Source organism: Panthera tigris, chromosome F2 (genome assembly GCF_018350195.1).
Source record: "Panthera tigris isolate Pti1 chromosome F2, P.tigris_Pti1_mat1.1, whole genome shotgun sequence".
In the NCBI taxonomy this organism is placed as follows: Eukaryota; Metazoa; Chordata; class Mammalia; order Carnivora; family Felidae; genus Panthera; species Panthera tigris.
Window position 1 is genome coordinate 8,521,504 of NC_056676.1, and position 24,613 is coordinate 8,546,116.

Sequence of the window (24,613 nt, forward strand, 5' to 3'; positions counted from 1 at the left end):
TTTAGATTCCACATACAAGTGAAATCCTATGGTATTTATCTTTCTCTGTCTGACTTACTTAGCATAATGCCCTCTAGGCCCATCTGTGTTATTACCAACGGCAAGATCTCACTCTTTTTTATGGCTGAGTAAATTGCATTGGGTGTGTGTGTATCACTTCTCTATCCACTCATCTACTGGTGGGCACTCAGGTTGCTTCCATGTCTTAGCTGTTGTAAATAATGCTGCAATAAACATAGGGTTGCATATTTCTTCTAGAATGAATGTTTTCGTTTTCACTGGGCAAATACCCAAAAGTGGAATTCCTGAATCACATGGTATTGCAATTTTCAGTTTGTTTTAGGAAACTCCATCCTGTTTTCCACAGTGGCTGTACCAGTTTGCATTCCTACCAACAGTGCATGAGGGTTCCTTTTTCTCCTCGTCGTTACCAATGCTCGTTATTTCATGTCTTCTTGGTACCATCCATTCTGACAGGTGTGAGGTGAGGTCTCACTGGGGGCTTTGATTTGCATTTCCCTGATGATTAGTGATGTTGAACATCTTTTCATACGTTTGTTGACCATCTGTAAGTCTTTTTTGGAAAAATGTCTGTTCAGGTCCCCTGCCCATTTTTAATCAGATTATTTGGTTTTTCTGGTGTTGAGTTGTAGAAGTTCCTTATATATTTGGGTATTAACCCCTTATCAGATGTGTCATTTGTCAATCTCCCCTCCCATTCGGTAGGCTGTTTTTTCATTTTGTTGGTGTCCTTTGCTGTGCACCAGCGGTTTATTTTCGTGTGGCCCCAGTAGTTTAGTTTTGCTTTTGTTTTCCTTGCCTGAGGAGACATATTCATAAAGATGTTGTGAAGACTGATGTCCATGAGATGACTGCCTATGTTTTCTTTTAGGAATTTTATAGTTTCAGGTCTTATATTTAAGTCTTTAATCTATTTGAAGGGCTTTTTTTTTTTTTTTGGTTAATGGTATAAGAAAGTGGTCCAGTTTCATTCTTTTGCATGTAACTGTCCAATGTTCTTAACCCCATTTATCGTAAAAACTATCTTGTCCCCATTGTATATTCTTGCCTACTTTATTATAGATTAATTGACCATGTAAGTATGAGTTTATTTATGGGCTTTCTCTTCTATTCTATTGATCTATGTGTCCATTTTTGTGCCAACATCATACTGTTTTGATTACTGTAACCTTGTACTGTACCTTGAAATCTGGGATTGCGATGCCTCCAGCTTTGTTCTTTCTCAAAATTGCTTTGGCTATTCAGGGTCTTTTGTGGTTCCATACGGATTTTAGGATTATTTGTTCTAGTTCTGTAAAAAATGCTGTTGGCATTTGGATTGGGATTGCGTTGAATCTGCGGATTCCTTTGCATAGTAGGAACATTCTAACAACATTAATTCTTCTAATCCATGACCCTGGTGTATCTTTCCATTCGTTCGTGTCGTCTTCAGTTTCTTTCATCAGCGTTTTATAGTTTTCAGGGTACAGATCTTTTGTCTCCTTGGTTAAATTTATTCCAGATATTTATTCTTTTTGATACAATCGTAAATGGGATGGTTTTCCTAATTTCTCTTTCTGCTACTTCGTGATTGGTGTATAGAAATACAGCAGATTTCTGTATATCAACTTTGTATCCTACGACTTTTCTGCATTCATTAAATACATTTGTGTCACTGAAAACCTATGTATGAACCTTGAAACAAATTTGTAATGAGTCTCCATATTAAATTTTTTAACATTTTAATCAAAACAATTGTTTTATCATGGTAAGCGTGCTCTTTAATCCCTACCGCCTATTTCACCCATCCTGCAATCCCTTCCCCTTTGGTAACTACCAGTTTATTCTCTATAGTGAAAAGTCTATTTCTTGGTTTGTCTCTTTCTCTGTTTTCTCCTGTGCTCATTTGTTTTGTTTCTTAAATTCCACATATGAGTGAGATCATATGGCATTTGTCTTCTTCTGGCTTATTCCACTTAGTAGTATACTCTCCTGGCTTCATCCATGTCCTTGCAAATGGGAAGATTTCATTCTTGTTTATGGGTGAGTAACCACGCTCAGCACGGAGCCCCATGCGGGGCTCGATCCTGCAAGAAAAACTGTGAGATCGTGACCCGAGCCTAAATCAAGAGTTGGACACTTAGCCAACTGAGCCACCCAGGTGCCCCGCATATAGAGGTTTTTTTTGTTTTTTTAAGTTATGCTTTATGAAAACTTTTTGGTTTGGGGGACGATTTTAGATTTCTTTGGTAAATATGGTAGAGAGAAGTCTCACATTCTCACACACCCTTGACTCAGCCTTCCCTCGTGTGAACCCTGTAGAGAGTTTTGTGTAAGTTTTTTCGACCTAGGACGAAATTTCCTTTGAACTCTACATAAAGTTTTTGGTTTTCAGTTTGATATATAAAGCTGAAGTCACGAAACTTGCCCTCCCTTCTGCTTGCTTTCTAGGTTACTATAATAACAGTACCAAAGTGGCTGTAAAAACCCTGAAACCAGGCACCATGTCTGTGCAAGCGTTCCTGGAGGAGGCCAACCTCATGAAGACCCTTCAGCACGACAAGCTGGTGAGGCTGTATGCCGTGGTCACCAGAGAGGAGCCTATCTACATCATCACCGAATACATGGCCAAGGGTGAGCCCGTCCCCCCGACCCCGTGCTTTTAAGAGGCTTGACGCTCCCAAAGCAAAACGCTTAAATGCTCAAAGAATGTTCAAACAGTTTTAATTCTAAGACAGCAGGCTCACCACGGAAAAATGAGAAAATGTGGGAAAGCAGAGCATGTTCACAAACCACCTCATGAGACATGTTAAAAATATTACCTGAATTATAGAAATAATACATAGTCTATCTTCTCTGCATTTGTCTTCATATACATATTAGCCACAAGAATAGCACGCAATACGTCGTAGGCCCCTAATAAATATTTGTCAAAAAAAAAAAATCTATTTCAAATAGGAGTATTTTTGTTATATATTTAAAACGGGAATTCTTAAAATCCTAAAACGAGTCATTTTCCTCTTTAGCATTTTTTAATGTTCAGGGTGTCACTTTAAAATGCTTACATTTTGGGGCACCTGGGTGGCTTAGCTGGTTAAGTGTCAGACTTCTGTTCAGGTCACGATCTCACAGTTCGTGAGTTTGAGCCGCACACTGGGCTCTATGCTGACAACTCAGAGCCTGGAGCCTGCTTCGGCTTCTGTGTCTGTCTGTCTCTCTCTCTCTCTCTCTCTCTCTCTGCCTCTCCCCTACTCGTACTCTATCTGTCTGTCTCTCAAAAATAAATAAACATTGAAAAAAAACTTTTTAAGTTTCAAAAATGTTAACGTTTTTTAAACTGTTGGAAGTTAAATTCCTATGCATCAGAATCACTGAACGAAGAGGTTTCCAGCAACCACGTTTTCTCCCGCTGATGTTACCTTCAGATAACAGGGTTTGAGTTATCATCCTTCCTCTGTTCAGTTAGAGATACTAACAAACTGCCAAATGGTTCTTTAAAAATCTTCAGAAGGAACGAAGGGAGAAAAGAAAGAAACATACATAATAGAGAATTAACAATCATCTCACGCTTAATGGAGATTATAGTGTAATGTCGTAGCTGAATAGAAAAATGAACGTTACATTTGCTTATTTAATATATATAAATATTTCAGAACATTAGTCAGTCTGGGGCACCTGGGTGACTCAGTCGGTTAAGTGTCCGACTTTGGCTCAGGTCATGATCTCACAGTCCATGAGTTCGAGCACCGTGTCGGGCTCTGTGCTGACAGCTCAGAGCCTGGAGCCTGCTTTGAGTTCTGTGTCCCCCACTCTCTCTCTGCCCTTCCCCCACTCTCGTGCTCCGTCTTGCTCTCTGAAAAATTAAAAAAAAAAATGTTAAAAAAGAATATTACTCACTCTGAGTCCTTCCAGAAAAGGACATTGTTTAGAAACGAAAACCAAATACCTAGTCCCTTTGGCTTAGGTTGCTGTCACCCAGAAACCAGGCTCAGGATCAGACACTTTGTAGGAGTTCAGTAAATACGTGTTGAATTAATCAGCTGGTAGCATCCAGGATCGTAACTGTAAATAGGAGTTTCTCCACATAGCGATGCTTAGCCTTTATTGAGTACTTACTGTATACCAGATTGTCCTTGCTGCCTTCCCCGGGTGATCTCGCCTGGTCTTCTTAGCAATCTGAGGGCTAAGTACCATTGTTCTATGCTGTGGGTGAGGTAGCAGAACATTTATTGAGCGCTTACTACCTGCCAGGCACCATGGCACGTGCTTTAAATCTGTCCTTACGAGGACCCTGATAATATAGCTGGTAGGCTGTGCCCGCTGTACAGGGACTAAGACGTTACAGGTCAGCAACTTGCCTAAGGCTGACACTTCAAGTTCTAGGGGAGCATGCAGGTCTTGTTTTAGAGATGATGCCATAGGAAGCCGGGCTGGGCGGGGGGAGGTTATCGACACACTTTCTTTTAGGTACAAAGCACGGTATGTTCATCAGACACTCGTGAGCATCTGTAGCCTGTGCTGAGCTCTGTGCTTTTGCCGGACACAGATAGGAGTGAGCCCAGCCCAGTGCCTGCCGCAGGCAGGTTAGTCATGAGGACTTGCTGACGTCCGTCCCCGAGAAGCTCTGAGGATTCGGCAGCTGCACTAAGTGTATCGTGGTGCCAGGTGCAAAGTGCTCTGAGACGTGTGCTCTCGGTCACCCGGAGCCAGAAAAACCATGTCCCCCATCGGCCTTTCTTACCTGGACCACACACTACATTTCCCATCAGGTCAAAGGGAGCAGCTTAGAGGGGACTGGGTATGACCAACTTCAAGAAAAAGGCACAGTGGCCATACAGCATTGTCAAGGCCGTCATTCCGTGGGTTCCCCCGCTAATAGGAATGATTGACTTGTGTTCGGATGTTGGTCTTGTGTGTTTGAACTACGCCGACTTGTTCCTCTCTATCAACAGGCAGTCTGCTGGATTTCCTGAAGAGTGACGAAGGGGGCAAAGTCCTGCTTCCAAAGCTCATTGACTTCTCTGCTCAGGTGAAGTATTAAAAACCCAGGGTGCCCGTAAATTCACGCAGACCGCCTTGCATCAGAGTCGCGATGTTCCCGGGAGAAGGCATTTTCCTTGAATGCTTCCCAGGAGCGGTTCTGAGAAAAAGACCTTCCAGGGCACGCTTCCCTGAAGACAGTAATGCGTGTTTCACACCGAAGGCATTTGTGCGTGTGTCGAGCTCTGGCTGGGGTGTCGTCTGCCCTTCCGTTCACTTCTGCACCAGCTATAGAAAAACGCAGCTGAAGTGGTCACTTTGTTCTGCGTTTTGGAAATGCAGTCCCACGCGACATAAGCACAGCGCATTCTAAGTGATGCATGGTGGTATTTCAGGTACTAACCTAAGGTACGGAAACTTCGTATTTGTGCAAACAGAGGGAGCTCCTCATCTCCCCCCGTCTCGTCCTTCTTGTTGGCTGTGTCTTTAGGATTCTAAGAAATACTCATTCGTAATATTTCTAGTACTAGCCTAGAAGTGGCAAATGTGTTTGGTAGCAAAGCACACGTTTCCTGAAGGCCATTTAAGGGCAGAGGGACATCACCCGAAACCCAGCAGTATGCCCGATGTGACCAGGAAATGCACGTCCGGATGATGCCAGCTGCTGACTTTTAATAGTTTGATTGTGTCTGGTCGGCACGTCCCGTACTTTGCTTGTTTTGTTTCTGAATCCTGGCCGTGGGTAGTTGATGTTGGGAAGGCCACGTGCCATAAAGCCTGAAGTAGCACAGGAGGTTTCTAGAAGTTTCAGGTAAGGGTGGCCTTCTTGATCTTCGTTTCTCTGGTTTCTTCCCTCCGACCCTCTTTAAGTCGGGAAGTTGATAAGGCCTTCTGGGGAGGATGAGATCAAAGGAATGAGTGTGCAGGTGAAGTACTCCAAGTAAGAGAGCGTCAGAATACGTATTCTGCAGTAGAGGATTGTGGGCAGAGCTGGGGTTCAACATCCGAAGGCTCGTGTGTGTCGGGACTCAATAGCCATAACCACCCAGGAAGTCCTTTGCCTCTTTGGGTTGGTTTATCGGCCCGTCAAATGGGAATGCTAATTCCTACTTCAAGGTGATGATGTTGGCGGTCTAATCTCACCACGGACTGGCGTGGATACAGGCACATCGCAGCCTGTTGGGGGAAGCTGAGGTCACCTTGGGGATGACAGTCCCCATCATTCCAGTACAGGTGCATGACGGAGTCCTCATGCTCGGGCCCCATCTCCTCTCCCTGAACTTGACAACCTTAGTAGATTTCTTATCTACTAAGTGAGAATTAGTAGGACATTCAAAGGTGATCTGGAACCCCAGTGTCTAAGGTGGAAAGAAGCAAGATTGCTGTGGTAGAGCTGGGGGAGGGAAAGAGTCCAGCAGCGCTGACTTTTTAACCCTTCACTCAAGCTCTGCACGCTGGCCCCTGTGAGAGGCTCTGTGGGACTGCAAGGGTTCCAGGACCACAGTTTGAAAACCACTGTTCTGCAGTAAGAGGAAAGATCACTCGGATGGACGCGGCTCTAGATGCTAGGTAGATAGGGAGGCAGAAAATGAGAAAGCAGAAGTTGATGTACTTGTGTCATACTTGATGTAGATAAAGGAGGCAGTGATTTAGGCGTCCCCAGTGGATGAGAGACACTTGAGTGTAGTGACGGTTTGTTGCACCTGCTTCTCAGAGGGGGAAGGTTGCTGACAGGGATATGGAGAAGTGGGACATTTGGCCTGGAGGCCTGAGCAGTTATAGTTCAAGTGCAACTGAGGGTCTGATCTGTGCCTACAGTTCTATGGGGTAATATAGGGTCTACAGTTATAGAGAAATTATGCACGTCAGGGTGTGTACTGTACCTGGAGAAGGACTTTATTTTGTCACATGAGTATTTTTTTTTATGTTTATTTATTTTTGAGAGACAAAGCGTGAGCAGGGGAGGGGCAGAGAGAGAGAGGGAGACACAGAATCGGAAGCAGGCTCCAGGCTCTGAGCTGTCAGCACAGAGCCTGATGCGGGGCACGAACTCACGAACTGTGAGATCATGACCTGAGCTGAAGTCGGACGCTTAACCGCCTGAGCCACCCAGGCGCCCCATCACATGAGTATTTTTTATTTGATTTTACTTGGCTTACCTTATAAAACTTTATCTTGACGTAGTTAAAGCTTTAAGAGACTCAGGGTCTCTGTACCTATTGTTTAATTTGGTAAATTACTACTGTTACTAAAAAAGGTACGTTTTTCTAGCTTACAAATGAGTTGGGGGAGAAAGGTGCTTTCTAAAGCTTTGTCGTTTGCAAGGAGGATTATCTCAGAGCCTGGCATTGACCGTGACTTTCAAATCGTAGGTTCCAGGTGGCTTCAGTTGACTCCTCGGTCAACTGGGATAGGGCTGAGCCCTTCCCCCCGCCCCTCACCCCACCCCTCATGAGAGGAGGGGCCACCACCAAAGGAGTTTTGCAAATCCAGCTCCTGCTGGATGAGCTCTTGTTCCCCCTGCCCAGAGTTGCTTTCCCAGCCGTGACTACTGGGTAGAACTGGTGGGACATCTAATTTAAGTGCCTGGGGAGTTAAGTGTCAGTGAGAGAGTCAGCGGGTCAGCAGCGCCCGGGGTTGTCGCAAAGCACGTGGTTCAGCACAAAATTCATTCACCAAATACAATTTCATTTTGAGTTCATCTTTTTTTTTTTTTAAGTTCTCTGAGTTTTATTTTACTTTATTTTATTCTATTTATTTATTTTTAATATGAAATTTATTGTCAAATTGGTTTCCATACAACACCCAGTGCTCATCCCAACAGGTGCCCTCCTCGATGCCCATCACCCACTTTCCCCTCCCCCCCCACCCCTCATCAACCCTCAGTTTGTTCTCAGTTTTTAAGAGTTTCTTATGGTTTGGCTCCCTCCCTCTCTAACTTTTTTTTTTTTTTTCCCTTCCCCTCCCCCATGGACTTCTGTTAAGTTTCTCAGGATCCACATAAGAGGAAAACATATGGTATCTGTCTTTCTCGGTATGACTTATTTCACTTAGCGTAACACTCTCCAGTTCCATCCACGTTGCTACAAAGGGCCATATTTCATTTTTTCTCATTGCCACGTAGTATTCCATTGTGTATATAAGCCACAATTTCTTTATCCATTCATCAGTTGATGGACATGTAGGCTCTTTCCATCATTTGGCTATTGTTGAGAGTGCTGCTATAAACACTGGGATACAAGTGCCCCTATGCATCAGCACTCCCGGATCCCTTGGGTAAATTCCTAGCAGTGCTATTGCTGGGTCATAAGGTAGATCTAGTCTTAATTTTTTGAGGAACCTCCACACTGTTTTCCGGAGTGACTGCACCAGTTTGCCTTCCCACCAACAGTGCAAGAGGGTTCCTGTTTCTCCACATCCTCGCCAGCATCTAGAGTCTCCTGATTTGTTCATTTTGGCCACTCTGACTGGCGTGAGGTGATATCTGAGTGTGGTTTTGATTTGTATTTCCCTGATGAGGAGCGACGTTGAGCATCTTTTCATGTGCCTGTTGGCCATCCGGATGTCTTCTTTAGAGAAGTGTCTATTCATGTCTTCTGCCCATTTCTTCACTGGATTATTTGTTTTTCGGGTGTGGAGTTTGGTGAGTTCTTTATAGATTTTGGCTACTAGCCCTTTGTCTGATATGTCATCTGCAAATATCTTTTCCCGTTCCGTCGGTTGCCTTTGAGTTTTGTTGATTGTTTCCTTTGCAGCGCAGGAGCTTTTTATCTTCATGAGGTGCCAGTAGTTCAAGTTCATCTTTGTTCATGGTGCACACCTCACCCACACTCTTCCCCAGTCCTTCTCTCAAGGTGGACCTCCCTGACCATATGTTGCCCCACCTTTGATTATTATCTGCTTCGTTTGCTTGTGACTTTTCTTGTTATGATAGCAATAACGTGAGAAAAGGGCCTGAACCTTGGCAACAAGCAGTGGGGGCCTGCACGCCTCGGTCTCGGTCTGAAATCGGCTCTCTGTTGAGCCAGCCCAATCACCATCCAACCTTTTCCCATCCAATTGGTCAATGCACCAATTGACCACCGTCAGTTCCCTTTGTGACCGGTCTGAAGTGATCTCTTTATACAAAAAGTCATCTCTGAAGTTTTCCTCCTTTTCCTCTCCATCGTGTGCAACCAGTTAACTCTGCTGCCTCTCCATAATGGATGAGAGTAATAAATACGCTGGCCCAAGGTGATAGGGGACAGTTGGTGCCCGTACCTAATAATCGATCCTTTCCGTGCCTTCCTCCACTTGACTTTAGGAGAATCATGGAAGTCCATTTGGCACGTGGACTCTCAACAACTAGCAGGCTGTAGTTTGTACTTTCTCATATTAGCATTATCATAGCATCAAAGAGCACAAGAGGTACTGAGGGACTGAGAGTAGAAATAAAGCAGTTGCTTAATCTCAGCCCCGGAGGGAAGAGGGAGCGGGGATAAGGGACAACACTGGGACTTTTCTCACAGCCTCTTCTCAGCCTCTTCTTCCCTCTCCCCGCGACCTACTTCCCCAAGTTCTACTTTCCCCTAGGCCACCTCCCCTTCGGCCAGTCGAGACAGGAAGTGGGTGAGTGCACATGATATCCTCTCGGTTCATGTGAGAGCTGATGTCATCACTTCCTGTCTCAGGATGAGTCCTAAAAAGCTCTTGCGAGCCCAAGTGTAATTCACCTTGTGCAACCCATCTCTTAGCTCACTGGCCTTCCTCTGCATTTAGTGGAGAGGAAGAAATCTCAACGAAGGCGGCTCCAGCAGTGTTTTTCTTGTAGGAAAGGAAGCGATGTTGTACACTCTGTGCTAAAATCAGAAAATCCCCCCTTCCAGCCTTTGCCTCCTGGAAGAGAAGAAAAATGAACTTGAAAAGCCAGGGGGTTGAAATCTGTGGGGATTCCCTGCAACGGAAGCGGAAATGGAATTGAAGACTTGTACAAAGGAGTTGGGGGGAGGGGGGAGAAGCAGGAGATTCACAGTTGCAAGATGGAGGTCAGAGATCACCTTGTAATTCAGGTCAGATGAACCAAAGCATTCCTAGTTCTTTGGTGGCAACATCACTGAAGTACAGAAGTTAGGAAAACTGAAATGGACAGTTGTGCAATAAAAATAGAAAAGTCAAGGCTTCGGTTCCAATAATGGCCACAAGTAACGTTTCTTTAACTCCTTCCATTTGATAAAGCACCTCTATGTCCCTTATCTGATTTGAGCCCAACTATCTTGAAGGCATTTTTATCGGTAGTTACCACATGTCACGAATGAGGAGGTGACCTTGGCTTTGTCTAAGGTTACAGAGCCAGTGGCTGGAAGTGCTGGACTCTGTCCTGGGTCTTCTGACTCGAGATAACTTGCTCTTTTCTCTGCACCATCTCACGCTCGGACGCCAAGATCAGAGTCGCCCTAGGATTGTTTTGTACCCCACACTGTGCCGAGCCTCATCTTTACCCACTGGATGGCTGTTGTTTATCAGAATTAATGATACCTGGCTTTCTTCCCTCCCCCCCCCCCCGCAATCTCTATTATCATAGATTATAGTTTTATCACATAGTGATTGTGCTTAAATATATTTTGCCCTCTATGTTACGTTTAAGCTGCGTTCTATATTGGAAATTGGTAGACTGAGGAAGGCAGGAAATCTATCCGTGTCGTTCTCAACCTTTTTGAGTGGGAAGGCCTTTTGCCATCAGAGCTTTTTTGAGTCCCCCCTCATCATAGGATCTGCTGCCTCAGAAAACAAGGCATAGACTGGGAATCCGTAGCAATAACCCGGGACCCACCAGTCTCTTGGTGGTAAATGAGGTCTGCGGTGCCTGGAGGGGAGCTTCTGAAGTTTCTACCGTGTCTGTCCATACCGTCAGATAACGTGTCTCCTCGCTCTACCTCTTCGTAAAGAGCCTAAAAGATAAGTTAGGCTCTCATTCTGCCACTCACCGCCAGCCTTCCCTCCCCTTCCCCCAGCGCAAGGGAATGAAACAACTCCTCTGTTTTCCAAACCGTCATTAATCAACCCTCGATGGATAGTGTCATCACATTTCATTTACTCAGACTGGAGGAAGGATTCCAGTGGACATGTTGAATCAGATTCAGCGGCGAGGGGAGACCGCGGGTCACAGACGTGGTTTGCACTGCACCCCTGAGGCCAGATCCCCTCTCCACTCCACATTTGGTCTCACTTCTCACGCACGACTCTAGATCGAGGCCCCGTGTTGCCAATTCTTTATTCCGTGCCGCAGGCTGTGCTGGCTGATGGGGCGTGGTAGTGACTCAGCGTGCATTATTACTAAGTAGCCTTGGTCTCTCTCTCCCTCTCACTCTCTCTCTGCCCCTCATTTGCTCCCCTGCCCCACCCTTTCTCTCCAAACGAAAAACTAAGGAGCCAGGGTTTGGACTGTAAATCCCAGCATAAAATCTAGAGATGGTGGTTAACTCTTTGTTCAGAATACGAGAAACATCACTCATTTTGCAGATGGCACTCTTGGTGATGCCAACAGAGAAGGCATGGAGCCGAGGGCTGGGAAACCTGGCCCTGCCTGGGGAAAATCCTTTCACAGGCCGGGCCCTCATCTGCAAAGTGAGAGGCACAGATTAGGTTTCCCGCATCCTGATGCCCCAGCGCTAAAATTCCACGACTGTCTAAGAAAATCTACTGCGAATATCTATGTGAACCATCACCTGAAAGTCTAAGTAATGATTTTGCGCGTATTCGGAGGTCACGGATACAAGATTTTGACCTTGCTCTAAAGAAAGGAATATGAACGTATCAGAGGAAGGTGTTTTGCACAGTGAGCTTTGGGCCCGAGACTTGAACTTTGGCTGTGAAAACTTACAGAATGGACACATGAAACCAGAGTGACTGTCAGAATTGCAAAACTGGACCCTATGCAGTTTCCGTCTGAAAAAGTTCTTCCGTCTGAAGAATGGGAAACTGTCATTTAAAAATAGTGTAAAATGGGAACTCTTTTTCCCCACTTTGGTGGGGGGGGGGGGGGCAGGGATGTTTAGCGTATTTAAGCAGAGGGGCCACGAACTAGCTGTTACTCTTGTTTTAATTTTGATGGGAAAACTTTGTAGCAGCAGGAAGAGGCTTTAAGCTCATGTAAAGGGGAGGGAGCTGTCCCTCTGGTCTGCCTGCCCGATCTGCCTCGTATCTCGGTAGTATTTTGTCCAGGGGCGGCAATTTCTGGTCAGTGCTAGTGTAAGCCACGGGATAATTTCCCGTCTAGGGACTCCTCATGGAGTGCAAGGCCAGCATTAAATTGAAGCCGTTTAGAGGTGGACGCAGTTTGTGAGCGGCTGCCCACAGTTCAGAAGCGGAGACGGGAGCACTGGGAAAGGAGCAGCAGAGTGCGCATTCCAATCGGTCTTTGTCTGAAGCCCTTGGCTTACGCTCCCCGTGTTTCCGCCACCCCCTTGGGAAACCTCCCTCTTCTTCGGCCACAAACACGTACAGAGAGCAGCCTGGCAGAGAAGTAACAGCAGTGGAGGGCACCGCACAACAGGGGTGCAAATAGGAATATGGCGAGGCCTTTCTGGGACGGGCGCCGCAGGCTGCTGTCAGACCAGTGGGCGAGGTCTCGGGAAAAGGTAGGCTGCCTGGAGGAGGTGACCCGAAGAGCCAGGGTTAGCCCTGCTAGCCTGAAAGGGGCTGGATCTAGGAAGGAGTCTTTGAGAGAATTTGGTGCATAAGGACACGGGGCTGGTGCAAATAGAATGTGTGGAAAGAATGGGACAGGGGACACAGAGCTGAGAGAGCCAGCCTGGGAGTATCGCCCACTCTCGAGTTACAGAGAAGGAACAGGTAACTGTTTGGTGGGTGACTGAAAAGACGTATTTGAGAAAGACAAAAAACATTTATACTCAGCAAAAGTTCGCGCAGGAGGTACAGGTCTACCCTTTCCATTTTGCTTGGCCCTTGGGTGTCAGTGGGTGCCGTTTGTATTTACTGTAGTAGTATTTGTGCCTGCACACGCACCCACGCATGCCCTCGAGGCACTTGCTGTCCCTGCAGCCAGAGGAGCTCAAGAAGTGTCCTGGGAGGCTGGCCGATCTGATGATTTTCAATGGGACTTTGATTGACTATCCAGAGAGCACCTGTGCGTGTGCGTGGGGGGGGGGGGGGGCGGAGGACAGCCTGGGGCAGAGCCCCAGGGAAAGGGCTGAGAGCCACAAGGATGGAGGCCAGCCTGGGGACACCAGGAGCACCCATCTGGGAGACAGCCCTGTAAGGAGGAGGGGCGATTTGGCCATTGGGATTTTTAAACAAGGAAGTCCTCGGAGAACTCGGCTAGACCCTGTCAGTGTGGTGGTTTAGGCAGAAGCCACATGCCTGGCCTCATTGCCCCTCTCTGTCCCTGGCTCACCTCCTCTGTTCCCAGCTCCTCGGATCCTTTCCTTCGTTGGCACAGCTAAGTCTCTAAACCCGGCTGGCTTGTCTTCACCACCTCGTCTTCCCTGTGGGTCCTCCCCCGCCGTTCCCCAGCCCACACCCTGGAAACAACTTATTCCTGTCATAACTTAAATGCAATTATTTGGTCCTCATTTTCAAAAGCAAGTTCATATTGGTTTTTTTCTGTAAAATACCATTTTTATTTTTTTAAATGTTTACTTATTTTTGAGAGAGACAGAGCACAAGCAGGGGAGGGGCAGAAAGAGAGGGAGACACAGAATCCGAAGCAGGCTCCAGGCTCCGAGCTGTCAGCACAGAGCCCGACGCAGGGCTCGAACCCACAAACCATGAGATCAGGACCTGAGCCGAAGTCGGAGGCTTAACCGACTGGGCCACCCAGGCGCCCCAACAAGGAATAATGTTTTAGCAGCAGCATTCTCTTTGTGTTTTACCTGGCAATCCTGTTCTCAAGGTCTCTCTCTCTCTCCTATTTCTTTGGCTTCCTCTTCCCAAGCTGCACAGAGTAGGCAGAGCCAATTGGATAAATGTGTTTGTGCATTTTTTTTTTATTGTGGACAAATATACGAATCATAAAATTTTTGCCATTAGAAATTTTTTTTAATGCTTACTTACTTTTGAAAGACAGAGAGCATGCATGGGAGCGAGGCAGGGAGGGGCAGAGAGAGAGGGAGACCGAGGATCCAAAGCAGGCTCCGCACTGTCGGCACAGAGCCCGACGCGGGGCTCGAACTCATGAACCGCGTGATCATGACCTGAGCCGAAGTTGGATGCTTAACCGACTGAGCCACCCAGGCGCCCGCCTTCTGAATCCTTTTCAAGTGTGCAGTTCGTGCCTGACGTACGTTCACGCTGTTATGCGACTGTTCCCGGCGTCCATCTCCAGAACCTTCTCATCTTCTCACGCTGAAAGTGCCCACCCATTGAACACTAACCCCTCACTGCCTTCTCTCCCCAGCCCCTGGCAACCACCTTCCGATTCTGTGCCTCGGTGAAGTTGACCGCTCGAGGTATCTCACCAATAGGATGATTGTGCATCCCCGCTTAGCTCCTTCAGTGCATTCCCACCACATTTGTAAAATCTGCCGCCCTCACCCCCCCAACCGGCTCCTTCCTGAGTGCCTCTCCCAAGCCCACTCCTGGAACCCACCCCTTCTGTACCGTGCCTTACCCCACCTCCTGCTCAAGGACACTTTTCCCAAGCATCCCTCCTAAAACAATTCCACCCCAAGCCCCCACTCACTCCATTCTTCTCTGTCTTGGCCTCCTGTTCCTTTCTTTCATAACATTTACTGCAGTTTGAACGTTTTGGTAAATTCTTGTCTACCTTTTATCCCCGGCTCTCAGCACAATGCCATGTAAATAGGATGTGCTCAATAATATTTGTTGAATGACTATACTGACCAAAGTGGGGACTGTCTATAGTCAGTTTAAAACAATAAATTTTGGGGGCACCTGGGTGGCTCAGTCCATTAAGCAGCTGACTTAGGCTTGGGTCAAGATCTCACAGCTCATGAGTTCCAGCCCCGCGTCAGGCTCTGTGCTGACAGCTCGGAGCCTGGAGCCTGCTTCGGATTCTGTGTCTCCCTCTCTGCCCCTTCCCTGCTCACGCGTTCTCTCTCTCTCTCTCTCTCTCTCTCTCTCTCTCTCTCTCTCTCTCTCTCAAAAATAAACATTAAAAAATTTTAAACAATAAATTCTTTGTTCTCTGCTTCACGCAGCTCTGAAAGAATGTTTAGAAGAATGTGTCTTTTAATGTGTGCTGGGTCACTATTCAGGTGTATTTAGCCATAAAGTATTTTCCTGATACATTTATTCTTCCTCTTCCTCCAAGTGTGTTTACTTTCCTGCACAAAACTTACTTTGTTGAACTAAACACAAGGGAGAGAAGAAGGAGGAAGTAGATACAAGTATCTGGGCCTTTATGCAAAGACAAAGAGCTGCTTTGTTTCTCATTCTCTGTGGAATCGAGAACACCAGGAAGAACGAGAAATTGTAAGTGAAACGTTTAACACCGAAGCCAGTGGTGGATGCATTTAATTTGGGGAGAGGGGAACACAAGCAAGTTTTTCCTCCCACTGTGTCATTCAGATCCTTGCGTGGCCTTTTCCTGGTTCTGGGAGAGCCCTGCGTCCCCACCTGCACCAGCAGGCAGGGGCGAGGGATGCTGGAATTCAAGTGGCAGTGTGGCTGGCTGATTCTTCTTCGAATGTCAGGATTTCCGGGGCGCCTGGGTGGCTCAGTCAGTTAAGCGTCAGACTCTTGGTTTCAGCTCAGGTCGCAGCCTCCTGGTTTGTGAATTCCAGCCCTGCATCGGGCTCCATGCTGACAGTGCAGAGCCTGCTTGGGGTTCTCTCTCTCCCTCTCTCTCTCTGCCCCTCCCCTGCTCACGCTCTCTGTCTCGCAAAAATAAATAAACTTAAAAATGGGGCACCCGGGTGGCTAAGTGGGTCAATAAACATCTGACTTCTGCTCAGGTCATGATCTCACAGTCCATGGGTTCGAGCCCTGGGTTGGGCTCTGTGCTGACAGCTCGGAGCCTGGAGCCTGCTTCGGATTCTGGGTCTCCCTCTCTCTCTGCCCCTCCCCCATATATTCTCTCTCTCTCTCTCTCTCTCTCTCTCTCTCTCTCTCTCTCTCAGAAATAAATTAAAAAAAAATTTTTTTTAAACGTCAGGATTTCCAGGTCCTGTTAATTATTTTATCTACATCTCCTCATGTGTAGAACATAATTGGGCAACGCACGAGGTTACAGAACTGACTATGAAGATGATATTCCTACCTTTTACCCACAGAAGATCCATACCTTCCTTCTCCCTGACAGCCCCCCCCAGCCCCCCCCCAGCCAGGACCTCCAGCTTTGAGGTCCACCGCCCTCCGTGTAGTCGTCCCCGGATCCCTGGACGCTTGTCACTGCCACACTTCGGCTCGGGTTCACACTTTCTCCCTCCAGCCCCAGGAGACCCTGCCCTTGTTCGCAGGGACCCACGCAGGTCGACCTTCAGACTCAGGCCTCCCTGCCTCTTGAGTTTTCCTCTTCTAGGACTCTGTCCTCTCTTCTCCACTGCCCCACATTCCCTGGGGATGACCCATGGCTCCACCCCTCCACAAGTCCCCTCCGGCCCCCATGTGCCTGGCCCACCCCCTGGGACTCCCGCCTCCAACAGTTGTACCCCTTCCCGCCACTTCCCGCCCATGGAACCCTCTGCCTGTTGCCACGCCTCCCTCGCCCCCGCCTCGTGTGTCTCTTCTGTCCTCACCGGGCCTCTGCAAGACTCCCTTGTGCCTCTCCGTTTGTCACACGTGCCTTAAGTCCAGCTCTTTACTCGTTTTGCCCCCCGTCTCCCCCTGCTGCCACCGGCACTGGCTCTTGGCACTTTTTTCTTTTTTTAATTTTTAATTCACATCCAAGTAAGTCAACACGGTGGCTCTTCCCGCTTGCAATTCAAGGCCAGTACGGAGGTGCCTACACTCCTCACGCTCCCAGACAGCTGACTCTCACCTTCTCCTCTGCCCCCGAACCTAACTCCTCCTTCCCCTTCTCTCTCTCAGTGGGTTTCCTTGCTGTCTCTTTCGCCATCGCAGAAAGCCCCCCATTCTACTCCATCCCTCCTGCATCATTCACCAGGTCCCATCCCCTCTTGCTTTTTCAAGACATTGTTCTAGAAATTCTGCCTTGGCGTTTTCCCCTCCTTTCTCTGCCATTCTCAAAGGAATTAGAATAAAGGTCTCCCTTTCTTCCATGTCTCCCTCCAGCTACCCCCACCTCCGTGTTTCTCCTCTCTTGTTTTGTAAGATCAAAAGCCCTGGAAGGACTAGCCTCATTTTTCCCAGCTCCTTTCCTCTTGCTCTCGAACTCGGCACCATTCGACCAAACAGGTCCTGGCAAGCCTTGGATGGTCCCCACCACACTGAGTCCCAGGGCGTCGTCCCTCTGCCCCTTCTCTGGTGGCCCAGCAGCAGTGGTTGGAGCAGCCGGTCCCTCTCTGCTCCCAGACATGCTGGGATGCCATTCTCCCTGGCCATTTCTTCCTCATCTCCCAAAATGTAAACATCGGAGGGGCCCAGAGCTCAGTCCTTGGACCTCCTCTTTCTTTCCCCATATTGACCTCCCAAGTGATCCCATTGAAAGTGTTGTATTACTTTCCTAGAGGTGCCATAACAAATTCCTACCCCCTGGGTGGCCTAAAACAACAGGGATTTATTCTCTCACAGTTCCGGGGGCCAGAAGTCCTGCACAAAGATGTCGGCCTGGCTGTGTCCCCTCTGAAGGCTCTAGGGGGGAACACTTCCTTGCCTGTCCCACCTCCTGGTGCTCCCTAGCTTGTGGCCACGGTGCTCCACTCTGTCTCCTTCTTCACAGGCCTTCTCCTCCGCATCTGTGTCTCAAATCCCCTCTGCCGCCCCCTTATAAAGACACTGGTCGTTGGATTCAGGATCTGCCCTAAACCCAGGATATGCCTCCCTAGCGAGATCCTCAACTAATTAAAACTGCAAGGACTCCATTTCCAAATAAGTCACATCCCGAGGGTCCAGGTGGTCATGTCTCTGAGGGGGGATGCTATGTGACCCAGCACAGCTGTCTGTACTGTGACCCCTCTGAAGTTTATGTGCCTAGCTTGATCTGCCTCCCTGAGCTAACGGCTTACTCAGCACCTCCCCGTGGATGTGCATCAGGTATGTCAAAGTCAACAATTCCCGAACTGAGCTCCTGTCCTTCCCCCTCCAGAGCCTGCCCATCCACCCATAGCTTCCTCCCCTTCGGGTGGTGGGATCTCCATCCTTCTAGTGGTCAGGCCCCAACCCCTGAAGTCGTTATTGACCCTCCTTCTCTTACACCGCGTGCCCAGTCCTTCCGCAAATCGGGTGATTCTGCCTCTAAAACAGACAGACTCCCGTTCCTCACTCCCCCGCCGCCGTCACTCTAACCCAAGTCCAACGCTCTCTCTCAAACCAAATTACTCAGTAGCTGCCTAATTAGGCTTGTGCTTTAGCTTTTGCTTCCTTCAGCGCCTGTTTGTAACACCGTAGCCCGAGCGCTGCTTTGGAAACGTGAATCAGACCAACGTCCTCCTCCCCTTGGCCTCTAGTTACGCTTTGCCTCAACTCAGAATAAGAGCAAAAGGCCCCACAGTGGCTATTTATCTGCCTGCAGTGCTAGTCTTGTTGTGGATTATCTTTGAGAAGTTTCATCTTTTCCTAACTGTTTGATTCTTTTATTTGTATGGAAGTCAGGGTATGTTACAGGGTTTCATGCACTTGCCTTATCATTAAGACTCACCTTGAGCCCTTGTTTAAAATCTGTAGATTTTTGGGTCCTTCTCTTGGATATCAGTAATTAAGGAGCAGAGCTCAGGACGATCAGCAGGTGTCTTGGGGGCTCTGATGAGTTCTGGAAAGCACTGCCACGGAGAATTTGCTGAACTGAGTGAGCGATCATTTTTCTAGGTCCTACACCTTCTAAAGTACAGTTGCCCCTTGGACAACACAGGAGTTAGGGGCCCTGACCCCACACTCACTTGAAAATCTGTATATAACTTTTGACTCCCCCCTGGAGGTAACTACTGTATGGAAGACTTATGATAACATAAAGTCAATTAACACGTATTTTGTATATTACATATATTACACCCTGTATGACAGTAAAATAAGCTAAAGAGAAACAAGTTATTAAAATCATAAGGAGCGGGGCGCCTGGGTGGCCCGGTCGGTTGAGCGTCTGACTTCGGCTCAGGGCATGATCTCACGGTTGGTGGGTTCCAGCCCCGCATCCGGCTCTGTGCTGATGGCTCAGAGCCTGGAGCCTGCTTCGGATTCTGTGTCTCCCTCTCTCTCTGCCCCTCCCCCACTCACACCCTGTCTCAAAAATAAACATTAAAAAAATTTAAGAATCATAAGAATACATTGACAGTAGTATACTGTATTTATTGATTTAAAAAAAAAAAAAAAAAAAAAAAAACCACCACGTAAAAGTGACCCATGCAGTCTGAGTCTGTGTTCAAGGGTCAAGTGCACTGTTTCTTTTCCTCGTTGTGAAGCTGTGGCCAACAGGGAGGATTTTATTTCTCTTCCCATTTTACGTTTGTGAAGACCAGTAACTATTTTCTGCAGTCGCGAGGCACAGAAGAATTCCCCCCGGTGAACCAAATACTTGACAGCTTTCTCCTAAGATTCCGCCTTTCTGGCTCCCCCCTCCTCCCATATCCTTAGGAAAAGGAAAAGGAAAAGGGACAGGAGCCATCGCGGAGAGCAGACCTTCACCGGCTCCGTTGATAAACACAGGCCACTTTGGAAGCTTATTTCAAAAGGGTTGAAATGTAGCAACGTGGATGGAACTGGCGAGTGTGATGCTAAGTGAAATAAGCCATAGAGAGAAAGACAGATACCATATGGTTTCACTCTTATGTGGATCCTGAGAAACTTAACAGAAACCCATGGGGGAGGGGAAGGAGAAAAAAAAAAAAGAGGTTAGAGTGGGAGAGAGCCAAAGTGTAAGAGACTCTTAAAAACTGAGAACAAACTGAGGGTTGATGGGGGGTGGGAGGGAGGGGAGGGCGGGTGATGGGTATTGAGGAGGGCACCTTTTGGGATGAGCACTGGGTGTTGCATGGAAACCAATTTGACAATAAGTTTCATATATTGAAAAAAGAATAAAAATAAATAAATATATAATATTTATTTATAATTTAATATAATAAATATATAATTTATATAATATATAATATATTATATAATATAATAAATATATAATAAAAATAAAAAAGAAATTAAAAAAAGAAATGTAAATACAATGATTACAGCGCCTCTGTCTCAGGTATATTTGGAGTTTATCAGATCTCGTCACAGGCTGCTTTCAGTTGGTCCCAGGAAAGAGAAGTCGGGGATTAGTTCTAGAGCCACAGCCCAGGCTTTGCCAACCCAGCCAAACTCAAGTTCTTTCAAGTGCGTCGTTGGAGTTGAAACACAGCACGCACGCCTCTGTGTTTCCTTCCGTGCTTAGCTGTCCCACAACAGGGGACGTCTGTTTGCCGACGTGCTCTTTTCTGTCTGCCCCATTAGGAAGTAAACCCCACAGGGCAGGGACGCCGTTTCGTTGCCACCCGCCCAGAACAGGACCAGGCTCCTAGCGGGCAGACTGGCCTGGGTGTAAGTGGAAAACCCCGCCTCAGAATGACAGTGATCTTCATTCTTGTAGTGGACGAAGAGTGTCCTCTGGGGGTGGCATCCTCGTGAAGCCACAAGTGACCGGACCCCCCAAGTACATTCCTAGCTGCTTTCTGTTAACTTGGGGCATACCCATGTATTGATATGATTGTGTATATGTGAATACGTACCTAGTGAGTAATCCTAGAAGTCTTTCAAAGCGGACATAGCACAAAACAGGTATTCATGCTCTGGGAAATTCTTGGAAAATGTGATCCATATCAGATCTTTCTTTCTTTCTTTCTTTTTTTCTTTCTTTCTTTCTTTTTTTTTTTTTTTTTTTTTTAAAGAGAGGTTGTTTTGCTTAGTAGAAGTCAGTGCAGGGGCACCTGGGCGGCTCAGTCGGTTAAGCTTTGGGCTCTTGATTTCAGCTCAGGTCATGATCTCACGGTTCATGAGTTTGAGCCCCACGTCAGGGTCTGTGCTGACAGCTTGGAGTCTGCTTGGGATTCTCTCTCTCTCTCTTCCTCCCCTGTTCTCTCTGTCTCAAAATAAATAATCATTAAGAAAAAAGTCAGTGCACGTTTCTGATAGAAATATTGAAAACAAATGAAAACATAGCATTCAGATGCCATTTTCCTGTTATAAGCTTTTTTGTGTGTTCTTATGCTACATTTCAGTTTTATTTGTTTAATGATATTTTTTTAAGCATTGCATTGATAATGGGTTAAAAAAGAAGAAAAGTCAAAGTAAAGTATACTCTAGCTTAGAAACTAAAAACCTTATACCCCAATTCCTCGGTCCCAATTTTGGCAATTCTAATGCATCATTCCAGTTACCAGCATTGGTTATGGTCATTCCTCCCGGTCCCCACAGAAATGCATGATATGTGCAATATGCTGCAACTCCGTAGCTTGATCTATCTTGGCTATTTTTGTATATCAGTGTAGAATGACCCCCCTCATTCTTTGTTTAAGCTTATTTATTCTGAGAGAGAGTGTGAGTAGGGGAGGGGCAGAAAGAGAGGGAGAGACAGAATCCCAAGCAGGCTGTCAGCACAGAACCCACCTTCTAATCCTCTCTCCCTCCCTCTCTCTCTCTCCCTCCCTCTCTCTCTCTCCATCTCTCTCTCTCTCTCTCTCAAAAATAAATAAAACGTTTAAAAAAATGAAATTAATTGTAGGTTATAGATCTACCAAAAGTGTGTGTACATTTAAAATTTTGATAGTTACTCCTGAAAGTCTTTCCAAAAAATGAGAGTATCTTTTCTCTCCTCTCCTTGCCCAAACTTGGTATTGTTAGCCTTCTCCAATCCAGTCGGATAGATCAGATTTAGCATTCATTATTGTAATTTATGTTTATTTAACATAGATGAGGTCAAGCACCTTTTTCCGTATTTATTCTTTGCAGTATATTTTTCTGGGAACTCTTTAAACCTTCTGCTCATTTTTTTCTATTAGTGCCTCACCATCCATTTTAATTATTTCTAATTATGCATTAGATTTGTACTGTAAATGCTGTGCTGTTTTGTATGTATTGGACTGAATATTTTTCAATATTTTTCCAATATATTTTCCAATAATTTTTCCTTTTATTAAAAATAAATATCACGTTATAAACATGTATGTGCTGGGGCGCCTGGGTGGCTCAGTCAGTAGAGTGTCCGACTTCAGCTCAGGTCACGATCTCACGGTCAGTGAGTTCGAGCCCCGCATCGGGCTCTGGGCTGACGGCTCAGAGCCTGGAGCCTGCTTCTGATTCTGTGTCTCCCTCTCTCTCTGCCCCTCCCCCGTTCATGCTCTGTCTCTCTCTGTCTCAAAAATAAATAAACGTTAAAAAAAAATTAAAAAAATAAAAAAACATGTATGTGCCTTTACAACATAATATTCTGTTCCTATGATTATACGATGATTTCCTTAACATTCCCATATGAAGAACCTCCAATTCTTCCCTAATATAAATAACAATACAAAACATTTCTGGGGACAAACCTTTACTCATTTTGTTTCCTTACCACAGAACCCCTGCCCATCCCCTGCCCACTAGCCAGATAACAAGATCAGAATATAAATGTTTTTTATGTCTCTTGACATTCACAGCTTGTTTTCACTGAGCAAAATTTGGCTTTTTTGGTTTGTGTTAAGTTTTTATTTAAATTCTAGTTGGGGCGCCTGGGTGGCACAGTCTTTTGAGCATCCGACTTCGGCTCCGGTCATGATCTCGCAGTTCGTGGGTTCGAGCCCCACGTCGGGCTCTGTGCTGACGTCTCAGAGCCTGGAGCCTGCTTCGGATTCTGTGTCCTCTCTCTCTGCCCCTTCCTGGCTTGCACTCTGTCTCTCTCTCTCTCTCTCTCTCTCTCTCTCAAAACTAAATAAACATTAAAAAAAACAATCTAAATACTAGTTAGTTACCGTAGAGTGTAATATTGGCTTCAGGAGTAGAATTTATTGATCCCTCACTTACGCGTAAGACCCAGTGGCAATGAATAGAGTGAATTGTTTCTCAGTTTGAGGTGTCAGGGCGGGGGGACCGTCTGGGTTGGTTCACATCCCACCTCAGAGGAAATCGGTATTCGAGCTCAGAAACAAGACCCATTGGGTTCTTTTCTCACTTCCTCCCTCTGTGGCGGGATAAGTTGTGAACCATTTGCTTCCTTCTCAAAATCTGCTTGCTTTTCAAAGCGATAAGCAGGAGCGGGGCTCGTTAGCCACAGATCGGGGGGTAGCTCGTTTATGGCACAGTAGTACCGACGAAACCGATGATGACAGAAGAGGGGACGGGAAGCAAAGGAGCTTTCTGATCCCCAGTGTCATTGATTCATCGCCTTGTCCTGAGTGTGCAGAACTGGCCAGTCTCTTTCGTGGCAGGGGTGGGGGGGTGGGGGCGTCGTTGGCCGACCATCCCTTTACCCTCTCGGGCAGCTGGTGGGAGGGAGCTCGCTGCCCACCCCGAGCGGAGGCAGCGTCTTCAAGTTTAGCCCCTGCCAAGGCCGCTCGCGTCCAGTCGGCCAAAGCCGAGAGCCGCGAGCCGGCGTGCCGGGGACCACAGCCCGCCCTGCGCCGCAGCTTCCTGCCACTGTCCCTGGGCTCCACGGAATCTGCTCCGCTGTCTGTCATGTCACCGTTAGGAGCCACATCGGGATTTTGGTCTTTTCTGTTATTAACAGCAGCAGCAGGAGGAGGAGCGTAGCAGTGACGAGAGTGGTCATCTTGCGCTGAACGTCCTTCCGTTCTCCTCTCAATCTCCTCTGGACTTTACCAGGTTGTTACTAATATTAGCCCCATTTTGCCAAGTGGGAAACTGGAGGCTTTGAGGGGAATCCCAGCCCCATCTTGTGTAAACTCCAGCTGAGTCCTTCTAAAGTCTAGGGCGCACAGTCGCAACGCAACGGTCCCAACTGTGCCCCGAGGCAGCGTCGGTAATCTCTTTCCCGCCAGGCCCTAGGTGGGTCGTCGCGGTCGGGGCCAGGGTTTATCTGCGGCCGGATGGAGGAGCTGCCCCAGGCAAAGAAGTGATGGGGAGGAGCTTTCCCTGCTTCCCAGTTTGGTTCGGTCCGCCTGGTGTGCCACCGGGAAGCCGCACCTTGATCAGCCAGCTGCACCCACAGGCGGGTGGGTGACGAGTGCTGTGCTGGGCTCCCTGCGGCAGAAAGCCTTTGCTGGCCTCCGGTCCTGCTTCCCGACGGTGCGAGGCTTCCAATGTAGCTGTGGGGGAGAGGGGCGCGTGAAATGAACAGAACAGAAGATCTATCATTTTTAGGTGCGCAGCTCAGTGGCAGGGCCGTGCGATCGTTACCACCGTCCATCTCCAGAACTTTTTTCACCTTGCAAAAATTAAAAAAAAAAAAAAAAAAAATTTTTTTTTTTAGATTTCTTTATTTTTGATAGAGACAGAGCACAAGTGGGGGAGGGGCAGAGAGAGAAGGAGACACAGAATCCGAAGCAGGCTCCAGGCTCTGAGCCGGCAGCACAGAACCCGACACGGGGCTCGAACTCACAAACTGCGAGATCGTGACCTGAGCTGAAATCGGTCACTTCACCGACTGAGCCACCCA

The 24,613-nt window shown here is 47.1% G+C and overlaps 1 protein-coding gene across 3 annotated transcripts in view; it reads left to right on the forward strand.

The window, feature by feature from the left end:
* The window catches only part of LYN (LYN proto-oncogene, Src family tyrosine kinase), a 123,068-nt gene that overhangs the window by 76,237 nt on the left and 22,218 nt on the right, over positions 1–24,613 (forward strand). For all 3 annotated transcript variants that reach the window (XM_042972813.1, XM_007092683.3, XM_007092684.3), the window contains exons 9-10: positions 2,452–2,634; positions 4,953–5,029. In XM_042972813.1, the coding sequence (XP_042828747.1) occupies positions 2,452–2,634; positions 4,953–5,029 (260 nt within the window). The remainder of the gene's footprint in view (positions 1–2,451; positions 2,635–4,952; positions 5,030–24,613) is intronic.